The following is a 24,899-nucleotide window of genomic DNA, read 5'->3' on the forward strand; positions in this document are numbered from 1 at the left end:
AATTTTTTGCTTTCCTCTTCTGAACAGTCAGAAAACAGTTATCAGATTTAAACCCACTCCCTACTGGAAATGACATCAATCAGTAAGCCAGGCAGAGAATTCTCATGCTCAGGGGATGATCTGGAATGTAAAATGCACCCCCTGCTGCAGTGCCCAGCCAGATCTGTCCCTGTTCTGCCCCTGCGCCCCAGAGTGGGGCTGCCTTTTCACAACCTACCCCCAGACACCTCAGATCTGACCCTTTGATGAGGCATAAGCAGGATTTAAGACAAAACCAAATGACACAGACTTCAAGGCTCAAGATGACAAGAACAGCTCCCTAAGGGCTGAGGAAGAGCCACTAGGGAGGACCCAGACTTGGCTAGGCAGGGCATACAAGTCCGTGGAGTGTGCACTCACCCCTGCCACCTCCTTGGCGTAGTTCTGGCACTCAGCGCTGGCAGCTGCCATGTGCTTCTCTAGCTCTGCCTCCAGATGTGAGGTGTGCTCCCTCACCTGGATGGACATACACATACATCAGAGCCTCTAGTTGGCCAGCAGGGGGCACTAGCCACAGAGAGTGGGGTGACGGACAGTCTGGCTGGCTCTGATAAGCCCCTGAGGCCCATCAGTTTACCAAATAAATCAAGGCTAATAAGAAACCAAGCCCTAGCAAGAGAACTCCTTGTTGAAAAGAGTACCTCAACTCTAGTACTCCTGGGTCCTGACATGTTTTTGACCTAAGGAGCAGGGGAGAGGGCAATTCTTAGATACACTTGCAAAAGTAGGTACCAGGGGCACTTTCTCCAAGGCCAGGGCTTGCTTAGGTGCGTAAAGGAACACCAGGGCTCCCTTGAGCACACCCTTGATTGTGAAGGCCAAGACCAAAGCCACCATTGGTCAGGGCTGGACAACTATGCACAGGTCTGTAGCTGTCTTAGGCCTCTAAGGTTATTATGAAGGTCTCTCATTAAAGCAAAACAGGATAGGATCACTTGGCTTAGGTGAGAAGCCAGTGATCCTTGAGAAGAGTAACTCAAATGGCCTCTGCAATGTCACTTTCAAAGAGACTCATAGGACAAGAGAAACCAACTCTCAGAACAGAAGCACCACATACCTGATCTGAGCTTTCAAGTTCTCCTTTTAGCTTCTCTATGGTATCTTCGAGATGTTTCACTGTGACCCGTGACTACAAAGCAAAAGAAATGCCCTGTGAAACATAGGTGTCTGGGGATGTTTCCCAGGACGAGTAGTGCCACCATCTCCAAGCCAAGATGAAGCTCTGGTGGCCTGCAGGAGTCTCTCCTGGGAGTGGGGATAGAGTCCAGCATGAGAACAGGAGCACAATCTCCTAGAGACTGAGGAGCTCCACTGTCATTCTACAGTTCCGCTTCACAGGGTACCCCCAGAAATGCCAACAGAGATATGCATCTCCTAAGTGACAGATCCTCTTAACTTCTCTTGTGGGCTCTGGAATTTCAACCCAGCCATGTGTCTTCAGTAGAGTACACTTGGCTTCCCTGAGCCCAGCAGCAATGTTCATGCCACCAGGCCCTGGGGAGATGCACATGCCAAGATACCTTTTGGAGCTCCTCCTCCGCAACTCCCACTTTGGCCTTCCACACCTGCTCCTCCTCCTCGACACTCTTCTGCAGGTCTCTGAGCATGCCCTCCTGCGGCAGGAAGGAGTAGAGCGGTGAGACAGGACTGTCACCCTCCTCGGCCCTGCCCTACACTCAAACGCACTCCTGTCCCCAGGTCCTCTGGAATGATGGCCGGTACTTCCTCTGCTTAAGACTCAGTGTTGTGTAGGGAGGGAAGGTGGCCACTGTCCCAGGAGTGAGGTTTCTATCCAGTGTGCTGGCTTGTAGGACCATGCCAGGAAATGAGGTCTGTGATCCAAATGAGGCTCTTAGAACTGTTGTTGCTCTTGGGCTCTGCCACAGGTGCTGATCCCATTGGTGGCCCAGAACAAGGAATACAAGACAGAACTGCTCAGAACTGGGAAGGGCTGGACCCAGCACTGCTCCTGGAGTCAGGGAGGGGTTCAACCCAGTCAGGCCAAATCTTACCTTGACTTTTCCCACAACTGCCTGCCCAATTATTCCTTGTTGTTATAACCAAGTCCCTTCTCCCGCTGGAGACCAGCCTCAAACCCTCAACTCAGCCCTCTCCTCAGCTTAGAAATAATGAAGACCTAAGAGACTTATCCATCCCATTACCATCCAGTCTAAGAAATGAGGTCTGGAGGGCAGAGGTCTGCCCAGGTCACACAGAGCCAGAGGGTTTCTGGAGATACTATGCCAACTCCTGCACTCTAGGCCCCAAAGCTCTCCTCCTAGCAGCACCCTCTTATCACCCAGCACAGAGTTCCCAGAGACCCTGCCCTGGCTGCTCACCGTTTCTGCCAGGATGGTGCGGTACTGGTCGCACTCAGCCTGCAGGGTGTTCTGGGTCTCCTCAGCCTCCTTCAGCTTGGAGGCCAGGTCCTGAGGACAGAGGGAGAACAAGTGTCTAGTGAATCCAACACAGCTACCCACTGAAATGACTCTGGGCACTTTCTTCCTAGGGATAGGAGAGCTTGGGTGACAGTGGCAGCCCCTGCCAAGGGCACCTGCTTGGCAGCCTTGCTTACCGAGGAGGGCTCTGTGGTCGCTGATGGCTTCTTCAGTAGCTGGGAGCCCTTTTCTTTGAGTTCCTGCAGCCAGTCAGCATAATTCTACGAGGAAACGTGGAAGGTGAGGGTGGGGAATGCTCCTGGGGGAGTACAATCCCTGGGAGCCACCCCCGACTACCTGGTGTTCTGAGACAGAGAGCTCCGGGAGCAGCGCCAGAAGGGCCTCCTTGGTCTGGGCCTCGGCCAGGCGGAGTTGCTTCTCTGATTCCTCCTGGAAGGGGAGAGGGAGAGGGAGAGAACAGGGTTCAGCCTCCTACCAGGAAGGGCCTCAGCTGCTCATCAGGGGTGAGACAAAAATCAAAGGAAAAGATGGGCTTCCCCAGTCTGTGCTCCCAGGAAGGACAATGGGAAGCCCCAGGTGGCAGGTGCCAGTTAACCCACACCTCCCAGCAGTCACTCAGACTCTGCCAGCTCTTATTTTCCCAGCCCTCCCAGCATGCCACAGTTAGGGCCAGTGCCAGCCATGAACAGGTATCCCCAGGGAGCTCATCTCTAGGCACCCATTGGAGGAAGGAAGAATCAACATTCCCAATCTCTAGAGGAAGAAACCAACTCAGAGAAGACAGGGCATTGCTTGGGGTCTCTCCTGAAGCTTGACTTCACACCCTGTATGGGGCTGGACCTGATTTTCCTCAGGTGACAACAGACCCCTAGTCTGACCACAAAACCCCTGGTCTGAACTAAGCCTGAGAAGCAGACCCTTTTTGTCTTGCCCAATTATCCAGAGATGATGCTGTGGCCTGCCCTGGACTCCTGGCCTCATGACCACCATGCCCACTCAGGTTCTCCAGTCATGAGTCAGAAGGCAAAGCACATGAGCCTTGGAGGCCGCCTTCTGTCTTTTTCTGCCTGTGTGGCCACAAGCTGTCAGCCTGGCAACAGCTTCTGCACTTGCCACACAGTGGCCAGACTATCTCTCTAAGATTCTAATAATCTAATTACAACTTCTGCCCTATTGCCTGCTCTCTGGGTCTCATCTTTATACCCTCAGGCTTCCTGGAAGGATCATGGGAGTCACTGCAAAGTTCAGGTACTGGGACAGGCTCTCCCTCTGTTGGAGCAAGGCTGGAAGGGGCTGGCCTTTCACAAGGGATGAAAATGTGTGACAAAAAAAGGGTGGGCTAGAGTGTCAGTGCTGCTGCCCTAGTCAGAGCCTCCACACTGACTCCAGCCAGCCCAGGGCAAATGGGGGCCCCAGTCACAGAGAGTTGGATACAATACCCTAAAAGCTCACTGCTAAAGATGTCCTCCCCTAAGAACACACATGGAACCAACTGGACGGTGACTTCAGAGGGCCTGAGAAAGAAGCAGGATTATTCCAAGTACCTCTGGATAAAAATAATGATTGAAGGCCATGAAGCCAGTGCAACCCTGGGCACACTCGCAGAGTGTGCAGTCCACAGCACTCCCCAAGCCCGCTCAGTCTTTGCTGTGGCCATGCTCAGCTCTGTACCCTCATAACAGAGTGCCCAGTTGAGGAAAAACAATTGAGGGTGCACATTTCCGTCCTTTCTCTTAAAGAGAAATGAAAGAGGGGCAGGAAGGAATAGGGAGAGGAAGGAAAGAATGAAGAGACTAGAGGACACTGCATGCTGAGCCTGGGAGCCCTGGTACGGATTTATGAGACACTGAGGCCAAGACTGTCCCCTACACAGTTTCCATATCTTGTGGACTCAGTTAAACCAGGCAGGTGCTGCTATCCCAGCTGGCCAGCCTAAGGATGCCCAGGGCTCTGACCTTGGCCTGGGTCAGGGAACGCAGTTTCTCCTCACAGGCCCGCTCAGCCGAGGCCAGTGCCTCCATCGCCTTCCAGTTCTTCTCTCGGAGGTCCTGGGAGGGGAGATGAGGGGAAGTCAGTAGCCCACACCCGTCAGTCAATGACCAGCTCCTGTGGACTGGTCTCAAGCTGGTCTCAGAAAGGGGTGGGCTCAGAGAACCCCATGGCCCCACTTCAGACCCTGTATAGGACCCACTCTTTTCTTGGCCCACATTCATGTGGCCTCTCCTGGGGGCACTCAGCACAAGGCCAAGGTGCTGCCACCTGATGCCGGAATGGTCGAACACAGAGGATGAAGAGGCAGGCGCCCTTTCAGTGGAGACTAGACTGCAGGAGGAGGAAGGACGGATCTATTTCCTCAGAGAGGAGTTTCCTGCCACCACACAGCAAGCTGACTCCCTCGGCTGGCTCTAGGAGTGAGACCTCCTTTGGGAGCAGCAAGGCAACCAGCAAGCCCTGCTCCATGACAAGGGCAGGTGGGAAGGATGTGGGTGAAGGCCCTTGCCCTCTGGAGAGGGCCGGCATGTCTCTCTCCCCTTCTCCTAACACCAGCCTCCCTCACCCACATCTGCTCAGGGTGGCTACATGACCCAGACCAGGTCAATCGGCACATGGGTCACACCACTGTCCATGTTTGGGTAATGACGTTACCTGCCCCAAGGGCAGTCAACCCTGAACATACGGAGGAGCTGGGGATGAGGAGGCAAGACAAGAAGAGGAAACTCCCAGAGTAAACAACAGTGAGAACAGAGGGAGAAGCAAAGCTGGGCTCCCTGATCGTAGGGCAGGTTCTACAGCAGACGCCTTAAGGTGACTGTGAAAACCTTTCCGGGGCTCACACAGCTCTGCCTTGGTCCTCCCACCCCAGCTCAGAGGCCCTCCACACTCACATTGTTCTTCCCTTTCTGCTGCTCCACAGCCTCCTTGAGCTCAGTGGCCTCCTTCTCCAGACATGATACTTGTGATTCTAGCTCCTTGAGACTGGTGGGGAGGGGGGAGAGAAAATGGTTACCACAGCAGGTCACCACCTCAGCTCCAAGGGTCCATGCCTACCCTCCAGTTCCATCTCAGGAGAACCCCTTTCTTCTACCCAGGGCACCCAGCCAGCCTAACACCCCCCTCTACCCAAGGAACACCTGTGAGGCACACACCCTTCTACCTTGCCTCATGCCGACCACTCAGAGGCCAGGGCACTGGCTCCAGAGCAGCCAATGGCCAGCAGAGGATGCGCCCCAGCAGTTAGGTTTCCAGGACATCTACTCTTTGAACTGAGTTTGGTATAACCCATCTTGTCACCACAGAACATGCCAGCTGGTCCTTCCACATGGCTGCACCTGACTCTCAGCTAGGCTGGGCCTTCTAAGGTGTGAGCTGGAAACTCACAGTAGTGCTGTCACCTCACACCTGGGCACCACTGCTCTTGACAGCTCCCCAAAGCCTGACTTCTAACTTTTCTGAGAACCAAGGACCGATGGAGGACCATTCATTTCTATATCCTGGGATTTGAGGAAGAAATGAGCCTTGAGACGACTCCCCAGCACTGTAGAATCCCTGAGTGTCAGTGCCTCACTTCCTTGTGCCCTTCAACCAGAAATGAGAGGTCACCATCACTACAGCACTGTACTCAAGGCTCTCGGGACCAGTTCTGAATGGACACTTTTAACAAGCTCCTTTCCACATTATGATATGCAACAGATGGAGACCCAGGGACATGAGAAATCTAAAGTCTAGAAGTGGTCAACAGTGGTCTGAATCAGCAATTCAAGCCACTTCCTGAGATGCAGGAGGAAGTCCCCCAAAGGAGCTAGCACCCCAGCAGCCTGAGGAAGGAGGGCTGTGGTGGACACTGCAGGCCACATGGGGACAGACGTATTTGTGTTTCTTCCTAAAGGTCATGGTCAAAGACCTTTGAAAACAACCATTCTAACACACACTAATGCTGACCATAATGCGAGTGTGGGCTGAGCATGCTGGCTGTCCTGACCACCTATCTGATAATGAAGTCTGGCTTATCACAGCCTTATATTTTTAACCTGCATACAGTTTGCATATGGCCTTGAGAGCTTTGTTGACTTTTGGACATTGAGTTTAGGCCCACAGAACTGTGACCCCACCCTCCAGGTTCTACTGAAAGGCTGGGCGCGGCAGTGCATGCCTGTAATCCCAGCAGCTCGAGAGGTTGAGGCAGGAGGATTGCAAGTTCACAGGCAGCCTCAGCAAAAGTGAAGTGCTAAGCAACTCACTTAGCTGAGGATGTGGCTCAGTGGCCAAGTCTCCCTGAGTTCAATCCCCGGTACCTGCCCCCCCACAGCCAAAATTCTACTGAAACCCCTCAGACTATCCCTCCAATCCCTATATTACACTACAGAATCCTCCAGCAGACCACCTCTGGAGAGACCCCAGAAGAACAAGATCCTGAAGAAGAGTCTGCAGGGCAGTGGTAAGGACACACTGACCCTCATCCCCTTAGCAGCTTCTGTCAAGTTGTAGAAACAAAGTTTGGAACTGAATCACTTCTCTCTATCCCAGAACAGGATGGCCCAGCATAAACAACTTGTAGGTAAACTATTTGAGAAGAAAAGGAACCAGCTTCGACCAGATCATTTCTGCAAAAATTTGAAATTAAAAAATAACTGCAATGTGACTTAATTATCCTAGTAGTTCATTGAGTGGTTCAAGAATCTGAGCTTAAAGAAAAAAAAAATAGAGCTTCTCTTCCCCTAAAAAAATAACCACTGTGAGACATAAAGTTTACCCATGCTTCCTAGGAAAGGAAGAAGGGAAGGGTTGGGTTCTGGGTCTTCCACAAGAAGGCGGCTGGGTTCTTTCTCCAGTCCCCAAACCACAGAGCCCTAGGGATGCTGAGGAACACAGGCTATACGCCTAGGAAGCTGTACCTGCTGAGAAGCATAATAGTAGGTGACTCTTTGGCAGCAATGGCCAGAATAAAGGGATCTTATTGGGTGATATCCTAGAATGCGTCCAGAAGTGTTTGAGCTGAGAGAAAAGACATACTCCATGGCTCATCCCACCCAATGCTCAAGGGAACCCTGGCCATGGCAGCCAGGACCCACCTCTCAAGACTGTGAACACCTGTCCCAGAGTTGATGGTCACAAGGACTCTGTTCCCTGATTTCAGCGACTCCACCCAGGTGTCAGCTCTGGCCTTAGCAACAGCAAGCAGCCCCTGAGCAAAAAAGTCCAGGACTGGGGCTGCTGACTGAGGGAAAATGAGAACTGCCAGCAATGAAGTCATCACAAACAAAGGAAAACAGCCCCATGGCAAGGTCAGCTCTAACATCCCAAACCTCTGGTCCAGCAGACAGCCTGGGCCACAACCATTTCCCCATTTGATTTATAGACCTCAGTCCCTAAAATCTCTTGCCTTTTAATCAGCCAGTCTTCCCCCACAGGAGATGACGACTGGATGGATGCAGCTGGCAAGAAGTCTGCCCCCATCCCACTGAAGCACTTGCCACTCTTCACACAGGTAGGTGTTGCTCCTTGAGAGTGGGCACAGAGCTTGCTATGGTTTGGATGTGGTTTGTCCCGTTCCCCCGCCACACACACACCCCAGGTTCATGTCTTGGAAGCTTATTCCCTGATGGGAGTAATTAAGAGGTGCTGGGACCTCTAAGAGGTGAAGCCTAGTGGGAGACAGCTAGGTCACTGGGAGTGCTGCCTTATGAAGGGGCTGATGCTGGTTTCACTGAGTGAGTTGGTTCCTGACAGTGAGTTGCTATTAAAAAATAAGACTGGCCCTGCCCCGATTTCTGGCTTCCTGGCTCACCATGTGCATGCTTCCTCTTTCATGCTCTCCTATCAGCCCTCACCAGAGGTCAAACACAAGGAGCTGCCCAATCTTGGATTTTCTGCCTGCAAACCATGAGCTAATAAATCTATTCTTTAAAGTACCCAGCCTAAGGTATTTTGTTATAGCAACAGAGAATACATACATAGCTCTTTGCAAAGGTGACCGTTTGCCTGCCCAGACCTGTCTCCTGTTCTCTAAACCACTAGAATGACAGGAGTAGAAGGGGGCCTCTGAAGAGGTTATTCCTGGGAAACTCAAGTGCCATAATGAAAGCCTGAGCTTTCAGGAGCCTTCAGTCACCTCAGCTAAGGCTGAAGTGAGTGGACAAGAGCCCTATGGCCCCCTGCAGCCGCCCTGCCAGCTTACCGCATCTGCTGCTGGTCGGCTTCAGCTTGGCTGGCCTGGAACGAGACACAGAAAATTCCTTGATCTCCACTAGGCTCACTTGTACAGCAACTAGTCAGGAGGGGAGCCCCTTTCCTCAGCAGTATCCTCCCAGGAGTGGGCTGACCTGGTTATCCCGGGCTTGGCCTGCCTCCAGCAGGGCCTCAATGGACCGAATCCTTTCTGTGAGCTGTGAATTCTCTGCCCTGGCCTCCTTGAGCTGCCCATGAAGACCACTCAGCTCCTCACACTTGCTCTTCACCTCCATCTCAGAGGACTGTAATTTGCTGTGCATTTCTATTGCAGGAAAAGGAAAAGGAAAGAGAAGTCAGGGGCTGGAAATGCCTGGGATGAGTACCAGGACTGCTGTCCTCTCCATGACACGCACAGGGCACACAGCTCCCTCCCCAGCCTCCTCTGTGCCTGGGGATCTTAAGACATACTTTCTAACCACTGGGGCTTCTTAAATCACGACTGAACAAAATCACAGCCTGGTAGTAGCGTTCTTGAGGACTATTAGGGCAAGATGAAATGCCCAAAGGCCACTAATAAGAAAATGATAGAGATTTAAAATGGATTTTGGTCGAAGTTTCTGAAGATTCATTCTCTAGAACACTCTGGCTCATATTAGCTGAGACCAAGGATAGGGGTGACATGGCCAGAAACTATTTTGAAAGTGACTATATGGATCTCGGGCTATACCCTCCCCAGAGCCTATCCTGGGGCCCTACTCAGGAGCTGTCCTCTTCTTCAGGTGATCTTAAAGTCTCATGGCTGATTATAGTCCACCTGCCTGTGACACTGCTGTCTCCACCAGGACTGACCTCATCCCCAACCCCAGGCTCTGCCACCTGCCACTTCCAAACAAAATCTAATTTAGCAACTCAAACCACGCCTCCTGCCTCCCAGGTCTCATCCTGGTTGCTCTTTTTCCCTTTTCTACCTCTCTCCCACTACTAAAGCATGGGGACTCCACAGTCACCACATGCCAAATCTGTCCCCATCAGTAGCAGCACCTCTGTGATCACCTAAACCAAGCCCTGGCACCCTTCTGGACAACTACAGAAGCCTGCCCGTTCTCCCTGGGCCTCTCCTGCCCCCATGGTCCATTCTCCACCCCAGAAGTGCAAATGAAATTGTACTATTCCCCTGCCCTGACCTTCCTGTTAACACTTTTCACAGGACCCAAAATCCTCACAGGGAGGTGACCAGGGCCCTGCCCATCTGGCCCCACATTAATCATTAGCCTTCTCATTCACTTGTTCACCTTGTTTCCAGAGAATGAATCTTTAGAAACTTCCAGCTGAAGTCCATTTTAGAGTTCCATCATCTTCTCATTAGTGGTCTGCAGGTATTTCATATTACCCTAGTAGTGCTCATGAACACTGCTTTGTGGCTTTGTAGCTAATAAGAAGCCCCAAGGCCAAGTTCAAGTTCATTCCCCTCTCAGGGGTCTATGCTAGCTAGATTACTCTTCATGGGACTGACCCCTTCCATCATTCTGATCTAGGTTTAAATACCCCTCCTGCCTCAGAAAGGCCTCCTGTGTTTAAAGCCACACCAGGCCTTCTAGAACAGTGATCAGTGAGCTGGCTTATAGGCTCCTCTCCCGTGTCTATTTTATAAACAAAGTTTTATTCAAAAAGATAAGCCTTCCAGGTGTAGTGGTGCTTACATCTGTAATCTGAGTTACTCAGGATGTGAAACAGGAAGATCTTAAGTTTGAAGCTAGCCTAGACACCTTAGTGAGACCCTGTCTCAAAATAAATAAATAAATGAAAGAAGAAAAGGAGGGAGGAAGGATAGGAGGGCTGGGTAGCTCAGTGGTAAAATGCCATAGTTTTCATCTCTAGTGGGTGTGGGGGAATAGCCAAGGCTGCTTGTTTACATGTTGTTTATGGTCACTTTTGTCCACAGCTGCAGAGCTGAGTAGTTGTAATGGAGACTGTCTGACTCAGGAAGCCAAATGTATTTACCATCTGTCCCTTCACAGATTAAGTCCTTGTGTAAAGGGCACTGCTGCATAACCCTGTCCTTGCAGGTGGCACTATTCCTGCCAGCCCAGTGCCCATGGCAGTGGCTCAGGAAATACAGTGAATGAGGGTCAACTTCTCACCAGCCTCACCTGCTGGGTAACCAACCTTTGCAGGCCCTGCCTCTGTCCCCAGACCCCAACCCCACTAGTAGCCCACACAGGCACCATCCTCTATATCCAGCCCTTGCAGGCCCTACTCCCCAAACCCAGTGGACAGTCTGCTCTTAATCTGACTCTGTGACTCCAGCCAGTCCTGACATCCCTGCCTCTTCAACTTTTGGGGTGTGGGGATAGGTACAGGCCTGGCCTCGGCAATAGGACAGTCGGCAGACTCCTTTGGGACCCACCAGGAGCAGGGGCCATCAGAACACTGCCCTTACCTGCCAACCGCTGCTGCTGCTCCTGTGCCTTTTCGGCATCTGCCCGGAGGCTGGCATGGCTGGTCTGTGTGTGGCACAGCTCCCGGCTGACCTCATCTAGGCGCTTCTGCAGAGCTTCCTCACTCTCCTTGTGAGACACCTGGAGAGGACAGAGAAAAGATGACTGTGAGGAGGGGAGGAGGCTGGGCCCTCATTAGTTCCCAGGTTGAAGAAAACAAAAATCTTTACACCTCCTGCCCTTCCCAAAGCCCCATATGGTCTCTGATTTGTGTATAATGTAAAAACTTCCTAGAATTTGCCCAAATTTCACCCAGCATCCTTTCAGTGAGAAAAGCAGCTTCCAGGGACCTACATGCATTTCCCATTTGGGGGGTGGGGGTTGTGAGGTGGGTTTCAATATTTTTTATCTTCTCAAGTGATTTGTAAATACTTGCTTGTAGCAAAAGTCCAAAGATACTGATTCAAACAAAGTATATAAGGAGTTTCCCAGTGGAATCCTTGATGCCTTCTCCAGAAGCAGACAGTTGGCTGGGTCTCCTGCCTATAGCAATATGCGTTTATACCCACATGGATGTGACACATGCTTAGGATCATTAATATGGCAGTTCTCTTTCATTTAATATTAGAATGAACCACATAAAATTGCCAGTATTCAATCTTTCCTCCACAAAAATGACAATTTCATATTTTTCAATCTGGTATCTTACAGACTTCCACATCATTGGGTCCTTAAGAACCACACACAGCTTTGAGGTGCCGAATGTTTCCCAATTTCCCCATTCAGTGGCAGGCAGGCTGCTCTCAACCTCTGGTGGTCCCAATCAATACTCCAATGGACACACTAGTCAATGATTCCCAAAACTGAGCTTCTGGGATAAGAATGTCGGTCAAAGCCTCTCACATCACCAGATCTTCAAAGAAACTAATTCTCCAAAGGACCAGATCCCTGGCTACAGAATTAACAAGCTCATTTTGGACAGGGCCAGGAAGGATCTGACAATAAATGCTTCTCATTGACCCAAGTGAGGCTCCAAGTCATGCTTCTATCACCACACCCCAATTTCTTTTTCTTTAGCCCAATGGTGCTAGGCTAAATGCTCTGAAGAGAACCATGAAGGCAGAGGTAGATCTGGAGCCAGAAAAGTCGTTGTCAAGTCATTGCATCAGACTGTAGACAAACATGTACTGTACAAGACAAAATCAGGACAGCTTTAGGGTCCACAATGTTTTCTGCATTGGCATATAGCAAGGGGTCAGTTTCATTCTAACTCCAAGGGATGAAAGAGAAGGAAGGAATGACTGCCACAGGCTCCTCAGGAAGCAGACCAGCTTTTTCTCCTGGGCCCAGCCTCCCTCTCAGAGCTGCAACATCCTTAGCTCTGCTCCTGTCACTGAGATGGTTTTTCCAGATTGTCACTGGAGAAAACCACTAGCAATTTCTTCCTTTCTTTTTCTTCTTTAAGAAAGGGCTGTAGGAAGACTGAATGTTTTTCCATTCATTAGAATAATGATTCCAGGGCTGGGATTATGGCTCAGTGGTGGAGTGCTCGCCTAGCATGGGCGGGACCCGGGTTCAATCCTCAGTACCACATAAAAATAAAGGCATTGTGTTGTGTCCATCTACACCTAAAAAATAAATATTAAAATTTAAAAAAAAAGAATAATGGTTCCAGCAACAAGCAAACAACCCACCCGCCTTTGGAACCAAAAACTTAGAATCTTCAATGGAACCCATGAGCATACATCTTAGGATCACAGTTGCCTGGAAGGAGAAGGTAGTCAACACAGCCAATCACACTGAGCAATTTCAAAAGCTGGTCCCATGGCCGGTTGGGGACTGGTATAAAATGCTCCTGAGTTTCTAAAATTCAGTTCACTCACTGGAACAAGAAGCCAAGACAAGTGCCACCAGCACTTTCAAAGGACCCTTTGCACTCTCCTTCACATAGGCTTCGTCAAGCCACTAAAGGGGAAGGAAAGGGATGGGGGTCTGCTTCCTGATGCTAAAGCTCTATGCCCAAGGTAAGCACAGAAGGCCACACCCATCCTGGTCCTTGAAGAACTGGCTCATAGTGAAGACGCCTCGGGTGAGAGAAGGATAAAATGGAAAGAGCCCCATTTCCACTTCAGCAAAACAGGGAAAGGCCCTTTCTACAACCCACACTTCTAGTCAGAGAAATTTCCTGAATGGGACCCTGGCATTTATTGAACTTGTTTTATGCTCAAGGCAGAGTTCTAGGTCTAGGCTCTGTATGTCAGCACAACTACCAGGACATACCCACAACTACCCCACAGGACAGACACTGAGGCTCTGAAATAACTTGCTGAAATCTGAATCCAGTAGCTGCTGCCAGGGGCCTCACTATCAATATCATGAGGGACAATGCCACATCCCCCAACCTCCCTGACCACATGCCACAGAATTTGTGGTGTTAAACTAGAAAGAATAGACTCCTCTGTCTAGGCCCAGGCTGTGGATGAGAGTCCAGAGACCTACAGGGGCAGCAGACATCTGCAGGTGGTAATTTGCTGGTAAGAGCCAGGGCCAGGCCTCCACCCTTAGGAATGACATGTGACAGAAAACCAGGCTGCAATAGTGAAAAGTCCTTCCTCAGATGTATCAGAACCACCTAGGAGCCTTTAAAATATAACCACAGGCAGGCCCACTTCCAAGAATCTGATCTCAGTGGTCTGCTTTCCAAAAAAAATCAGAAAATACCAAGTTATCCATCTTGATTCCACCCAAATTCAAACTGTGTTTGTTATGTTCTCTTTTAGTATCTTGTATCCATTCAAACATCAGTCTTAGAATTTCATGTCTGGCTACTCTAGTCCCATAGCTTGGTTTCGAAGATACAGCAGAAAAAAACAACCCAAAGCCTCTTGAGTCACCAGGATTTCCTTGTTTTCCAGTGATTTAACCTCCACATGAGTATGGCATCAAAGCTCCTCATGCCTAAGGTAACTGCCCCTAGCCTGGTCAAACTTCCCTGACACAAGCCAGTGGAAACACTGGAAATCATCAGACCTGTGGGCAGCAAAGCCCCCGGGCTGAGGAAAACATGCTAGATGATGCCCAGTGCACTAAGGGGAAAACCTTCCTCTCTTTGAAGGAGAAAGGACACACTCTTGGGGAAAACAGATTTTAGCTATATCCAAAGGCTAAGAAAGAAGAAAATCCCACCTGTCCTCGAAGCAGTAGGATATGTATGTAGCCAGTTAGCTCACTGGCTTCTCCACTGCTGCAGGATCACAATGGTGGCAAATATGGGAGGATAAATACGGATCTAGAGCTAGACTCAGGGGGTTCAAATCCTGCCTCTACGGTGTCTTAAATATGATTGCTAACTTTGTGCCTCAAATGTGCTTATGGGTAAAATGCAAACACTAAGAGTAGGTACCTCATAGGGTTACAATGTTTATAAAATGCTCTAAACAAAGCTTAGCACACAGAAAGCATCCATTTAATGCTTAGCACATAGAAAGCATCCATTTAATGCTATCACTTTTATTAATGAGGCTAGCTAGGGTTGAGGGTTCAAGAACTGCCTACATCTCCATCTGTTACTCATGGCTAGAAAGGGATGACTTAGTGTGGCTACAAGCCCTGCCCATCCCCATAATGCAGACAGGCTCAATGGGCAGTGAATGGGGGCACTGAGGCACCCCTACTCACCTGCAGCTGCAGGACCTGCTTCTCAAAGGCAGCTGTCTTCGCTTCCAGAGCCTTCCGCTGCTGTTCCTCCTGCCTCGAGGCCTCTGACTTCTCCATCAGTTCCTTGCTGACCTTGCTGAGCTCCTGCCGGAGCTTTGCCAACTCTGCATTCTGCCTGCAAGACAGTCACAGGTCCCTGAGAAACAGGTGATATGTGGCCTATGCCTCTCTGGTATATCTGCTCTTTTTTGAAGTATGTGCTCACATCTTGGAGCCATCACCAAGGCCTCTTTTGCATTATCATCCATTGAAGTTTGGTGTGTGTTTTGTCAAAGATGTTGTTTTACCAGTATAGCATATGGACCAGAGAGAGCAAAGGGCAAACTATGTGCCAAGCCTCCCACAGGAGCTCAGAAACTACAGGAAATTCACACAGAAAAAGGGTCAGATACTCTTCTCATTGCTGACCTGGGTACAAAAGAGCTGCAGATGAGGTAAACATGCCTTGCTCCCTGCAGGGCAGGGCAGCAGCTTGCAGAAGCCATGTGTCCCACAACCATGACCATGCCAGGGAAACCATTCTCAGTCATAGCCCAAGGCACTTATGGAGCAGACCCTTCAACACTGCATGCACTTCAAAGTGGTTCTCAGGTCCTGAGAGCAATATTTGGAGTTACAGAAGGAAACTTGATTAAGATGAAGGAGGGCAGCTGTAGGCCTGCTCCTTTGCAAGCGTGAATTGACAATAAGACACCACCAGACAGGGTGGCAAAACCTGGTCTAGGCCAGCCCTGCTCTGCTGACAGGTGGGGTCTCACCTTTCTGACTTGGGTTTCCTCATTTGCACCAGCTCCTGTGCTTTACAATGCCAAGACTCAAGCAACCTGGGGTGGAAGTGGGAGGCTGGGTAGCAGCCCCTTGGGACTGCTTTGGAGCTGAAAAAACCCAACACCAGGCAGGGCTTCCAGACTGATAAGAGGCACAGCCACCACATCCAGATTGACAAGTCCCCATGCTTTAGAGCTTTTCCCAGTAAGGAGGCCACAAAAGATTCTGTGTCAGGGAAGCCAGTGTGTTCTTCAGCCCCATGCTCCTCTTGTGCTGTGGCTTTTGAGGAAATGGCAGTCTAGACACTGATGTGTCAGGGAGGAAATGAAGATGTGCACACACACCTGGAGGTGACCTTGATAGAAGGACAGCATGGGAAAACAGCTGTTAGACCTCCCTCCACTCTAGGGAGCCACCAAAAAGCCATGGCTAGACTTCTTTCCCTGCCCAGCTCCTGTACTAGGGCTCTCCCCATCTGACTCCTGGCTACATGATGAGTGCCAGTGCTTTCTGCCTTAGCCAGTCCTCTCTTGGTAGAAGGACATGCTCTGGGAATAACAGAACCCCATAAAGTCTAAAGTCCCTACAGGGTACTTCAAGCCAAAAGAAGGCAGACAAGCACATGGACAGACAGCCCACTGGGTTTTTTTAAGGGATGGCCCAAGTCAGGGAAGCAGAAGAGAGTATGGCTGTACTCAACAGCAGAAGTGAAGAGCTGCCCTCCAGAGCTGACCAACTCACTGTGGGCTCTGTGACATTTTAGCAGAGGCAAGAGAATAGGAATTTTACTCAGCAGGCCTGCGTACTATACAGTATTCATTACCAGGGTGTAAGAATGGAAGAGGGCACTGCCAGTGGAGAATGAGGTCCCCACACCACCAACAAACTTTCCTCCTGGACAAACAGCTTGGCCGTGATACTCTAGGTCACAACCAGGAGTTTTATGAAGATGGGCACTGGGCAAGTTTCACTCTTCCAGGAAAGCAAGAAGCTAGCAGCAGCCAGGGGCTGAGGGTGCATGATCCCACTGATACCATGCATGCTAGCAAGGCCAGCCTAAGGTTGGAGCACCCTGACTCTTGCTGAAATCTTCACCACCTGAAAGGTACCAGGCCACCTACCAGAAGATTCAGCTGCTCAAACCCACACAAAAGATGGAAGCTTGGGATGCGGCCCAACACAGGGAGGGAGCAGAAACATCTGCAGCCAGGCCAACCCCACATTCAGTAAGAACTAGAGTGCACTGTGACGTCCTTGCAAGAGACCTATAGAGTCACTTGGATTCCAAAGCCCTTGGAATGTGACATAGTGGTATCTGCATAGGATGCTCAACTTACTTGCTCTCTACCTGGCTTGTGGCCTGGTTCAAGGCATCTCTCAGGATAGAGTTCTCCTGCTGCAGGCAGGCCAGTTGGGTGTTAGGGCCATTCTCCAGCTGTTCCTGAAGAGTTCGGATCTGAAAAGTCATTAACAAGGTCATCAGAGTGTTGACCATATCAAGAAAATAGATCTCTGGGGTAGGGTTAGTGAGGTCACAGCTCACCAACAGAAAACCCCAAAGGCTCCACTTGCTCCACATAGAGGTTGGGAAAATGCTATAAAATAAGAGGACTGGAAACAGCATAGCTCTAGTGTCAAGAGCTCAAAGCTAAGTGTAACCCAAAGCAACACCCTTTCTTCCTCCTCACTGTTCTCAGAACTCAGCCTGAACTCCAGTTGAGCACTCAGCTAAGAGCCTCAGAACCACTCTATGCATGTCTGCCTCCAAAGTCACACGGGTTGACTCTTCTGAGATAAAGTGATAAGCCACAACTACCAGAAATGAGAAAGACTCATTTCTGACCCTCTAACCTCCCTAGCACCTCCTGAGATGTGCAATGGGGAGGCAGCCATTGACCAAGCAAAGGGCAAGTGTCAGGAGATTAAGCTTCAGGCTCTGACAAGGAAGGCCAGCCTGGACAGGCAGCAGCCCCACAAAGATGTGCTGGGGCCATCCTGGAGCTATGGAATTTCAGGCCTACTATTTTACAGAATCATCCCAACAATATCTGGAGAAGGTGGAGCTGACATTATTCCAGGTTCACTTGGAAGCTAACACCTTGGTCCATGGTGGGCCCCCACAAACTGGGACACAATGCTGGCCACTTGAGGCTAGGCTCTTTTTTTTTTTTTAAATTTTTAAGATGTTAATGGACCTTTATTTTATTCATTTATCTATACGCAGTGTTGAGAATTGAACCTAGGGCTTCACACATGCTAGGCAAGTGCTCTACCTCCAACCTGAGGCTAGGCTCTTTTGGAAGTGTTCTTTAAAATATACTTTATGCCTTTCTGATTATTATCATAAAATGCACACATAACAGGCTGCCTGGCACCATTCAGCCAAATGCCACAGCCCCAGGCCCCTGCAAGCATCCTCAGTCCTGGGCAGACAGACCTTGCACTAAGCCTGTCCCCTTCCATACCTTGCCCTGCAGCTGCTGCACCTCCTTCACATGCTCACGGTAGCTGGCCTGCATGCGAGCCTGCACAGCTGCAATCTCCTGTTCCCGGGCCACCAGTTGTTTTTTCACCTTGGCTTCACCAGCCGCTGCCTTGGCCTTTTCTGCAGCCATCTCCTGGGAGAATTGGAAAGAAGGACTGGTCAGCAGAGCAGAGATGAGGTCAGATTTCTTCTCTTTCTCTTTTTCTTTCTTTGGCAGTATTGGGATTTGAACCCAAGTTTATAGCTACCACTGAGCTACTCCAGGAGTACAGGGAAGAAAAGTGGCGAAATGCATCTACAAACATTTAACTACTTATAATTAGAGGAAGATATAAAATGCCAACAAAGGTTTTCTCTCAGCTACAGCTGGTCTCAGCCTCTGTGGCCAGAGAGATTGCTTCCCAAGGCTTGAAGTCTACCACACACAGATATGTGACAACAACCTCCTCTTGGGTCAGGAGGTAAGCAAAGGGAGGACACGTGGGGCACAAGTGAGCAACAGGGAAGGGAAGGAAGGCCAGAAGTGGCGTGGGAAGGACGTGGAACTCAGGGTGTAGATTTGGGGCTGAAAATTAGGAGCCACTGGCAGAGCCTGAAGGGCATCGTCTTAGGACAGATAAGCATTTGGAAGCTCAAAAGGACCTCCTCAGGCTGCAGAGACCGGAATGTGGTCAGGAGACAGAGAGCTGTGGTTGGACGTACTGTTAAACTTCTTTTGCCCCAGAGTCAAGGCTGACAGGTGAGAAGGGGAATAAAAATCATAGGCTGTATCTCTGCAGCTCCTACTAAGGGACACATTCTACTTCCCCAACAGGGGTGGACAGGATACGTATCTCGACCTGATTAAGGTGTCTGGACTGTGGTTTGGAAATTGTGTCATGCAGCTACCTCTGAGGAAGATCTTGGGCACTGAATGGCCAGCAAGCACAGGGGCCACATCTAAGGGGGCCAACAACAAGGGGCACTCCCTCCCTCGCACCTGCCACCCTGTCCTTTGTGGACAGAGACCCCATAATAGGAAAGAGGGACACAATTCACCACAAATGTGACTCATCGCAAAGCCCATTCTAAATAAAAAGGGGCAGCTACAGGTAACTAGCCAGGCAAAACCAGCTGGCAATGTAAACACCCCCCGATTCCTGTCACTTAAATTTTCATGAAATTTCTCAACTTGGTTTAGAAAAAGGATACAGGAAAATGGACTCTTAATCAGTGGGAACGCTAGTCAGTTGGTTCTTTAGTGGTAGGCAAGTTCTCATTTGCAGGACTGGCCAAATACTGTGGTGTAATACTCTTTGCCACAGCCTAGGCCTAACTCCAGCATGATGTGTGTTGAGTCAGGAGGAGATGTGCATATCTGACACTGGTGAACAAGGGCAAGCGGCTCTAGCTGCCCTGCATCTGACCAATAACCCAGGGTGGTTCAAGCAAAGATCATGTGTAGATACATCTTGGAAAAAAAGAAAGAAAACAACATGGATGGATAGGTCACTGGGCACTAGGGAAGGTCATGGGAGCCTTGTCTGTTTGGTTGGTTGGTTTCTGCTTCTGGGTAAAACACAAAGAGTAAATATCCAAAGGCTCTTCTGCTCTCCAGCCTGTCCCCCCACCCAAAGAACTTTCTTGTCTGGCTCAGAGGTACATCCCCTGAATGAACAATAAAATTATTTCATTTCCAATTCTTCTCAAGTGAGCAGATAGAAGTGCCTAGAGGAAGAACTGCAGCCAAGATGGTGTTGGACCCTCCTCAACCTAGGCCATCTCCCCACTGGCAGGTAGGTGGGCAGAGGACAAGAGCATGCCTGCAGGTCTCTGCAGGGAAAAGACAGCTTTCCAAGCAGGCAAGACCATCCCTGCAGAAGGCTCCCCTTGCCCTGCCGAGCATTTCCTCCATGAAGGCTAGAGAATCAGGACTCACCCCTCAAAAACAGACAAACCAGGGACAGACCCCAAGGAATTAGGCAGAGGGAATAGCAGCCCCCTACGCCTCAGATCCTGACCCATTTTGACTGATACCCCCAGTTCACTCCCATAGCACTGCAAACCCATTACCAATTACCATTCAGAGTACAACTCTTCCCTGACCCTCCATGGGCTAGTTCTAAGGAGCCAGGTGCTTACTAGCACATCATTACACTGACATCAGAAAAAAAGGAGAAAAGCAGTGCCTTTTGCCTCCCTGCCCCAATTTTCAAGGAAATTCAACCTTAGAACAACTGTGTCCACTCTCCTTTCTAGAATATTCCCCTGTCACCATGAGATTGACCAGGTTCATCTCCATAACAAACTGAGGTCCCCAATCTTTGCTTGACTTGCATATGTTCCTGCAACCATAAAGAAAGAACCCACTCTGCTCCCGACCCAACCTCACCCCTGGGCTCTTCAAAGACAGCATGTAATCTCCAGCCCCATCAGTCACAGGCTTGATAACAGCTCCATGCCTAGCATGCAAGTTGGATGGGAAAGCTGCCTGTCTCAGAGCTGATCCTGGCCTGGTTATCATGATCAAGCACAATCATGGCCCAAGGAGGGGCCGGCAAGGGACTGGAAGGTGTGCTTCCTGAGTGGGCTCGCCTTCCTGCTTGGGCTGTACCTTATTGAGTTCCCTCAGTTTACTCTTGGCAACAGCTGCATCTTCCTGCTCAGTGGCCAGCAGCTTTTCCTTCTCTTCCAGCTGGCGTTTCAGAATTGCCACAGGGTCACCCTTCTGAGTGGCCTAGAAATGCCATGGAGCCAATGTTAATACAGGGGATTGACAGACAATTTGCTTGTCCCCTCCCCCCATCCTACCCCCAAGCAATCAGGTAAGAGGGAGGCCCGAGGGTCTGATGAAGTGGGAACAAAAGCTTCAAGGCAAGCAGGTCCACACTAACTCCAGGCATCTATAGGGAGAAAAGGTGGCCCTGCTCAGCCACTCAGCCTCTGCAATAGGGATTCCTGGGGTAGTACTTAGGATCCTCATATTTCCAGCCCCCTGAGCCAGTATGTGCAGTCTGGAGGCCACTGGTTGCAGCCCAGGGGGCCAGAGGGAGGTGTACTCTGGAGACAGTGGCCTGAACTGAGTCTCTTGTGTGGTTACCCTGAACTCCTTCAATACTCATGCCCAGTAGACCCCCAACATTCACTGAGCAAGGAGCTCCCAGTATCGTTGAGATTATACATGATGCATGACACCCCCCAGCAACAGAAAGGAATTAACTCCCACTGGCGTCAGGAAAGAAGCTCCCAGCCTAGCTCTCAGGGCACCCCCAAAACCTCTAGCCACTAAATACTCCAGAAAAGTTACCTTGACTCCAGACTTTGGCTAAGAAAGAAACACATGCACACAGCATTTCTGGGGCAGAGGCACCAAAGGGTAAGACTCAAAACTTGCCTGATAGCATGAGGTCCGTCTGAGAAGCTCCTCAGGGCTCACCATCAGGTTCTCTTACCCAGTGTTCCTACACCTTCCTTCCCACACTCTGAGCTCTGGCCACAGATCAGTGAGGCCCCACCTTATGTGTTCTATTCCCCAGACTCCCTGTAATGCAGAGGTCTGCCTCTGACTCTTAAGAGGCTTCCCATTTTGGTAGCCAGGCTGTGGCAGAAGCCAAAGCATTTTCAGGGTGATTCACGCTACTTGTGCATGGGCATGAGTGGCTAGGTCCTGCCAGGAAGATGTGAAGAATGTTTTAGGAAAATTCTCTCTGCAGCCTGGCAAGCAAGCATGGTTGATGAATATCTCCCAGGGATGGAGGTGTCTCGGACCAGGCAACCACTATAGCTCAGTGGTCCCTGAAAGGCAGTGGAGAGGGGCCACCAGCCCCAGCCCACTAAAATGGTCTCTGAATGGGCCCACCTTATGCCAGGTGTCCTGAATGATGCCAGTCTTCTCAGACAGGATCTCAATGAGCTGCTGGGCCTCACCCTCATTGAATACCATGCTTCCAACCGTGGAGACCAGTGTCTTGTAAGGCAGGTACAGAGGGCTATTGGAATCCAGGGACACTGAAATAGGAAGGAGCAGAGCATTATATTCACACCCCAAAATGACAGACGCCATAACAAAGCCCATCAGAAGGAAAAGGATCTGGTCTGTCCCTCTGCCTGGGTTCAGCAGGCTGGTGGCATTGTGCTCCTTCAGGGCATTGAAAATGAACAAACAATGGTACCCTGCATTGCCCTTTTAACTTCCCAGAGAAAACCCCAGCCTGGGATCAAGTAACATCCCTTTATCATTAGGATCCAGAATTAAGCAAGGGGTACTTTCCCCAAAGTTTTTTCTCCCCTTCTCCACTCCTTTTTTTCTAGCAAATACCTTGGTCTAGTTCTCACCCTGTACAACTCCAGAAGATTTTCCCTTAACTAACATGTCCCTGTGTTCCTATAGGCTCTGACTGCTCAGGGAATCCATCATTGACCACTTGCAGAACCCCCAGGATGGCATACACCCCAAGCCACACAGAAGGATGGAAAATGAGGGAGGCTGCTTCCCATGCATTCAGGGTCAAACACTCTATTTCCAACACTCCCTGAATGAAGCTTAATCAGTGACAGGTTTGGGGAAAGGACAAACTGGGCTAGACTCTTCCAGAATGGGCTGGTCTACTCGGTGGTAGCTGAATGACTTCCTAAAGGACACAGAGCCATTTGCCAACAACCAATTATCACTAATGAAGAACTCCTCACCACCCTCCTACTCCCCATGCACAGTGTCTCTCATCACAGTTCTCATGCAGCCTAGAGGTAAGAAAGGGTAAACTGAGGTGCCTTGCCTGAAATGCTAAGGCTATTCCTTCCACTGAGGCCCAAATCTACACCATGGCTAAAACAGAGGGCCAAAAATGAGCTAAAACAAGATGAAACAACAACAAAAAGAGAGCAGCCTGCAGCAGCACCTTCAGCTAAGCCCACCTTACAGGGACAAAAAATGGGAAAGGTTTCTATAGCAACCTCGAATTTTCTGACTTGTCACAATATTTTTACTTACCAGTCACAATATTTTCATTACAAGTTAAAGCACTTAGCATGATACCTTAATAAGGGGAATGCGGGATGTGGGCGAGCTGGTTGCTATGAACACCTTTTATTTTATAACTTCTTACCCTGGTGAAGCTTGGGAGATTAAAAAGAATGTGGTTCACATTGAAGGCCTAAGAGTTGGTAAGTGCCACAAAAATGGGTATGGGAGGGTATGCCCCCTTCTTTCTTTACACTGGGATATCTGTATATAAAATAATTTTAATTATAAACTTATGCACACAAGAGAAAATTCTGGGTATAGACAAGGCAAAAATAAGTAAATAAATACATAAAGACCCCTTGTGAGCTCACCCTCAGAAGACACCCCCATTGGTACCATTTTGGCTATGGTTTCTCGTTTCCCCCCTCAGCCTCCAGATGCATGTTCACTGTCAGCACTGTCCAGGAGAAGAAGACCACCTCTTCAAAGACACAGGGAGTTGCAGAAGAGGCAGGACAGCCATGAAAGCCTATGTCCAGCCGATGGCTGCAGAAACATTTCCTTTTCTGATTCAGAAAGGTCCAGCCACATGTGGCCACTGAGCACTTGCAATGTGGCTTGTGAGATTTGAAATATGCTACAAGTGGAAAGTATATACGGGATTTCAAAGACTTGGAGTTTAAAAAAAAAAGTGTGAAATAGACGTAATAATTTTATATATCGATTACTTATTGAAATAATGTTTTGGATAAATTGGGCTAAATATGTCATTAAAATACATTCCATTTGTTTCTTCTTGGCCTATGTTAAGTGGCTCACAAGGAGCATTTCGGTTACGTAAGTGGCACATGGCTGCAGCTCACACTATAGTTCTCCTGGACTGTAGTCTCTACTCCTTTCCAGTTCTGGGGACCTCTAAAATGCTTCCTGCTGAAATCCTGGCAGGCACTGTCTCTGAAAAGGGTCCCAGGTGACTGAGGACTCTGGCCTCTGTCTTTGAAGACACTCTGTCAGGCCCTGTGGCCCCACTCCACCAGGGGAACATCTGGATAACACCACTGGAGGAGGCCTTGCTAGTGAACACCATTTTCCTCACAGGCTTCGCCCCAGCCAGATGCCCCCCCAATCTTGGCACGTGTATGCACTCCTGCATGCTCTGTCCACAGTATTTCCTAGGGTCTTCTTCCAGTGGTATTCTAATGAATCTTTATTAAAACTTTCTAGTATAATTATATTAAAAATTGTTAGACATTTTAATTTAAAAATATAAGCAACTTATAACAAGTAAAATAATCCTAAGCTAAGTAGAGCAAAACTGAACACTCTTCTCTGCCTCTTCACCCCAACAGAAACTTTCACAGAAATTTCTCCATGCTTACACAAACACTCCCTTTTAGGTTATTTTTAGAGAGCCATTAACTTCACAAAACTTTTTTCATTAAATATTTTAGGTAAGAATTGCACCACCTCTATTCTCCCCAAATCAGGGGCAGTAAAACTGAAAAAAAAAAAAAAAAAAAAGGCAAGCACTTAGAAGCAGGAATCAGAACTTCTGAGCTTCTCAGTGAATCACAAACATCATACCCACAGGAGCCTAACATATGCCTGACACCTCACTCAGGTCTCCAACAAATACTTGAGGACTTGGTACTGTGAACTTTTAAGGCACTAAAATCAATCCAAAATATATGCCAAAGATATGTATATGTTAAGCCACAGGGTTCAAAAAAGAATAGGGGCAGGGAATTTTAGAGGAGACCAGCTCCCTGAGGGGCAGCTGCTACACTCAGTGTTTGCCCCTTCTTGGTGGGTCTCAAAGTCCAAGAAAGGACAGGCCAAGAGGCTTGCAGAAGGAGGAGGAGGAGGAGGAGGAGGAGGAGGAGGAGGGAACAGAAGAGTGAAGGAGATGCAGGCTGTGTCTTGCTGTGATGGTATCATCAGAC

General features: G+C 49.4%; 1 protein-coding gene and 1 long non-coding RNA gene across 8 annotated transcripts in view; one reads left to right on the top strand and one right to left on the bottom strand.

The window, feature by feature from the left end:
• Window positions 1-24,899, bottom strand: part of RRBP1 (ribosome binding protein 1) — a 68,232-nt gene that overhangs the window by 5,356 nt on the left and 37,977 nt on the right. For all 7 annotated transcript variants that reach the window (XM_081292651.1, XM_081292655.1, XM_081292649.1 and 4 more), the window contains exons 3-18: window positions 21,853-22,001; window positions 20,608-20,730; window positions 17,995-18,147; window positions 16,867-16,985; window positions 14,723-14,876; window positions 11,047-11,185; window positions 8,759-8,928; window positions 8,614-8,648; window positions 5,324-5,414; window positions 4,394-4,486; window positions 2,775-2,867; window positions 2,615-2,698; window positions 2,379-2,468; window positions 1,560-1,652; window positions 1,097-1,168; window positions 400-495 (exon numbers count right to left, since the gene is read on the bottom strand). In XM_081292651.1, coding sequence (XP_081148777.1) covers window positions 400-495; window positions 1,097-1,168; window positions 1,560-1,652; window positions 2,379-2,468; window positions 2,615-2,698; window positions 2,775-2,867; window positions 4,394-4,486; window positions 5,324-5,414; window positions 8,614-8,648; window positions 8,759-8,928; window positions 11,047-11,185; window positions 14,723-14,876; window positions 16,867-16,985; window positions 17,995-18,147; window positions 20,608-20,730; window positions 21,853-22,001 — 1,754 coding nt within the window. The remainder of the gene's footprint in view (window positions 1-399; window positions 496-1,096; window positions 1,169-1,559; window positions 1,653-2,378; window positions 2,469-2,614; window positions 2,699-2,774; window positions 2,868-4,393; window positions 4,487-5,323; window positions 5,415-8,613; window positions 8,649-8,758; window positions 8,929-11,046; window positions 11,186-14,722; window positions 14,877-16,866; window positions 16,986-17,994; window positions 18,148-20,607; window positions 20,731-21,852; window positions 22,002-24,899) is intronic.
• On the top strand, window positions 18,080-23,601 carry LOC308647993. The gene is made up of 3 exons (XR_014021754.1): window positions 18,080-18,192; window positions 19,705-19,789; window positions 23,387-23,601. It is a non-coding gene; the product is annotated as an uncharacterized lncRNA (long non-coding RNA).

The sequence above is a fragment of the Spermophilus citellus genome (assembly GCF_964194105.1).
Source record: "Spermophilus citellus genome assembly, chromosome: 4".
NCBI lineage: Eukaryota > Metazoa > Chordata > Mammalia > Rodentia > Sciuridae > Spermophilus > Spermophilus citellus.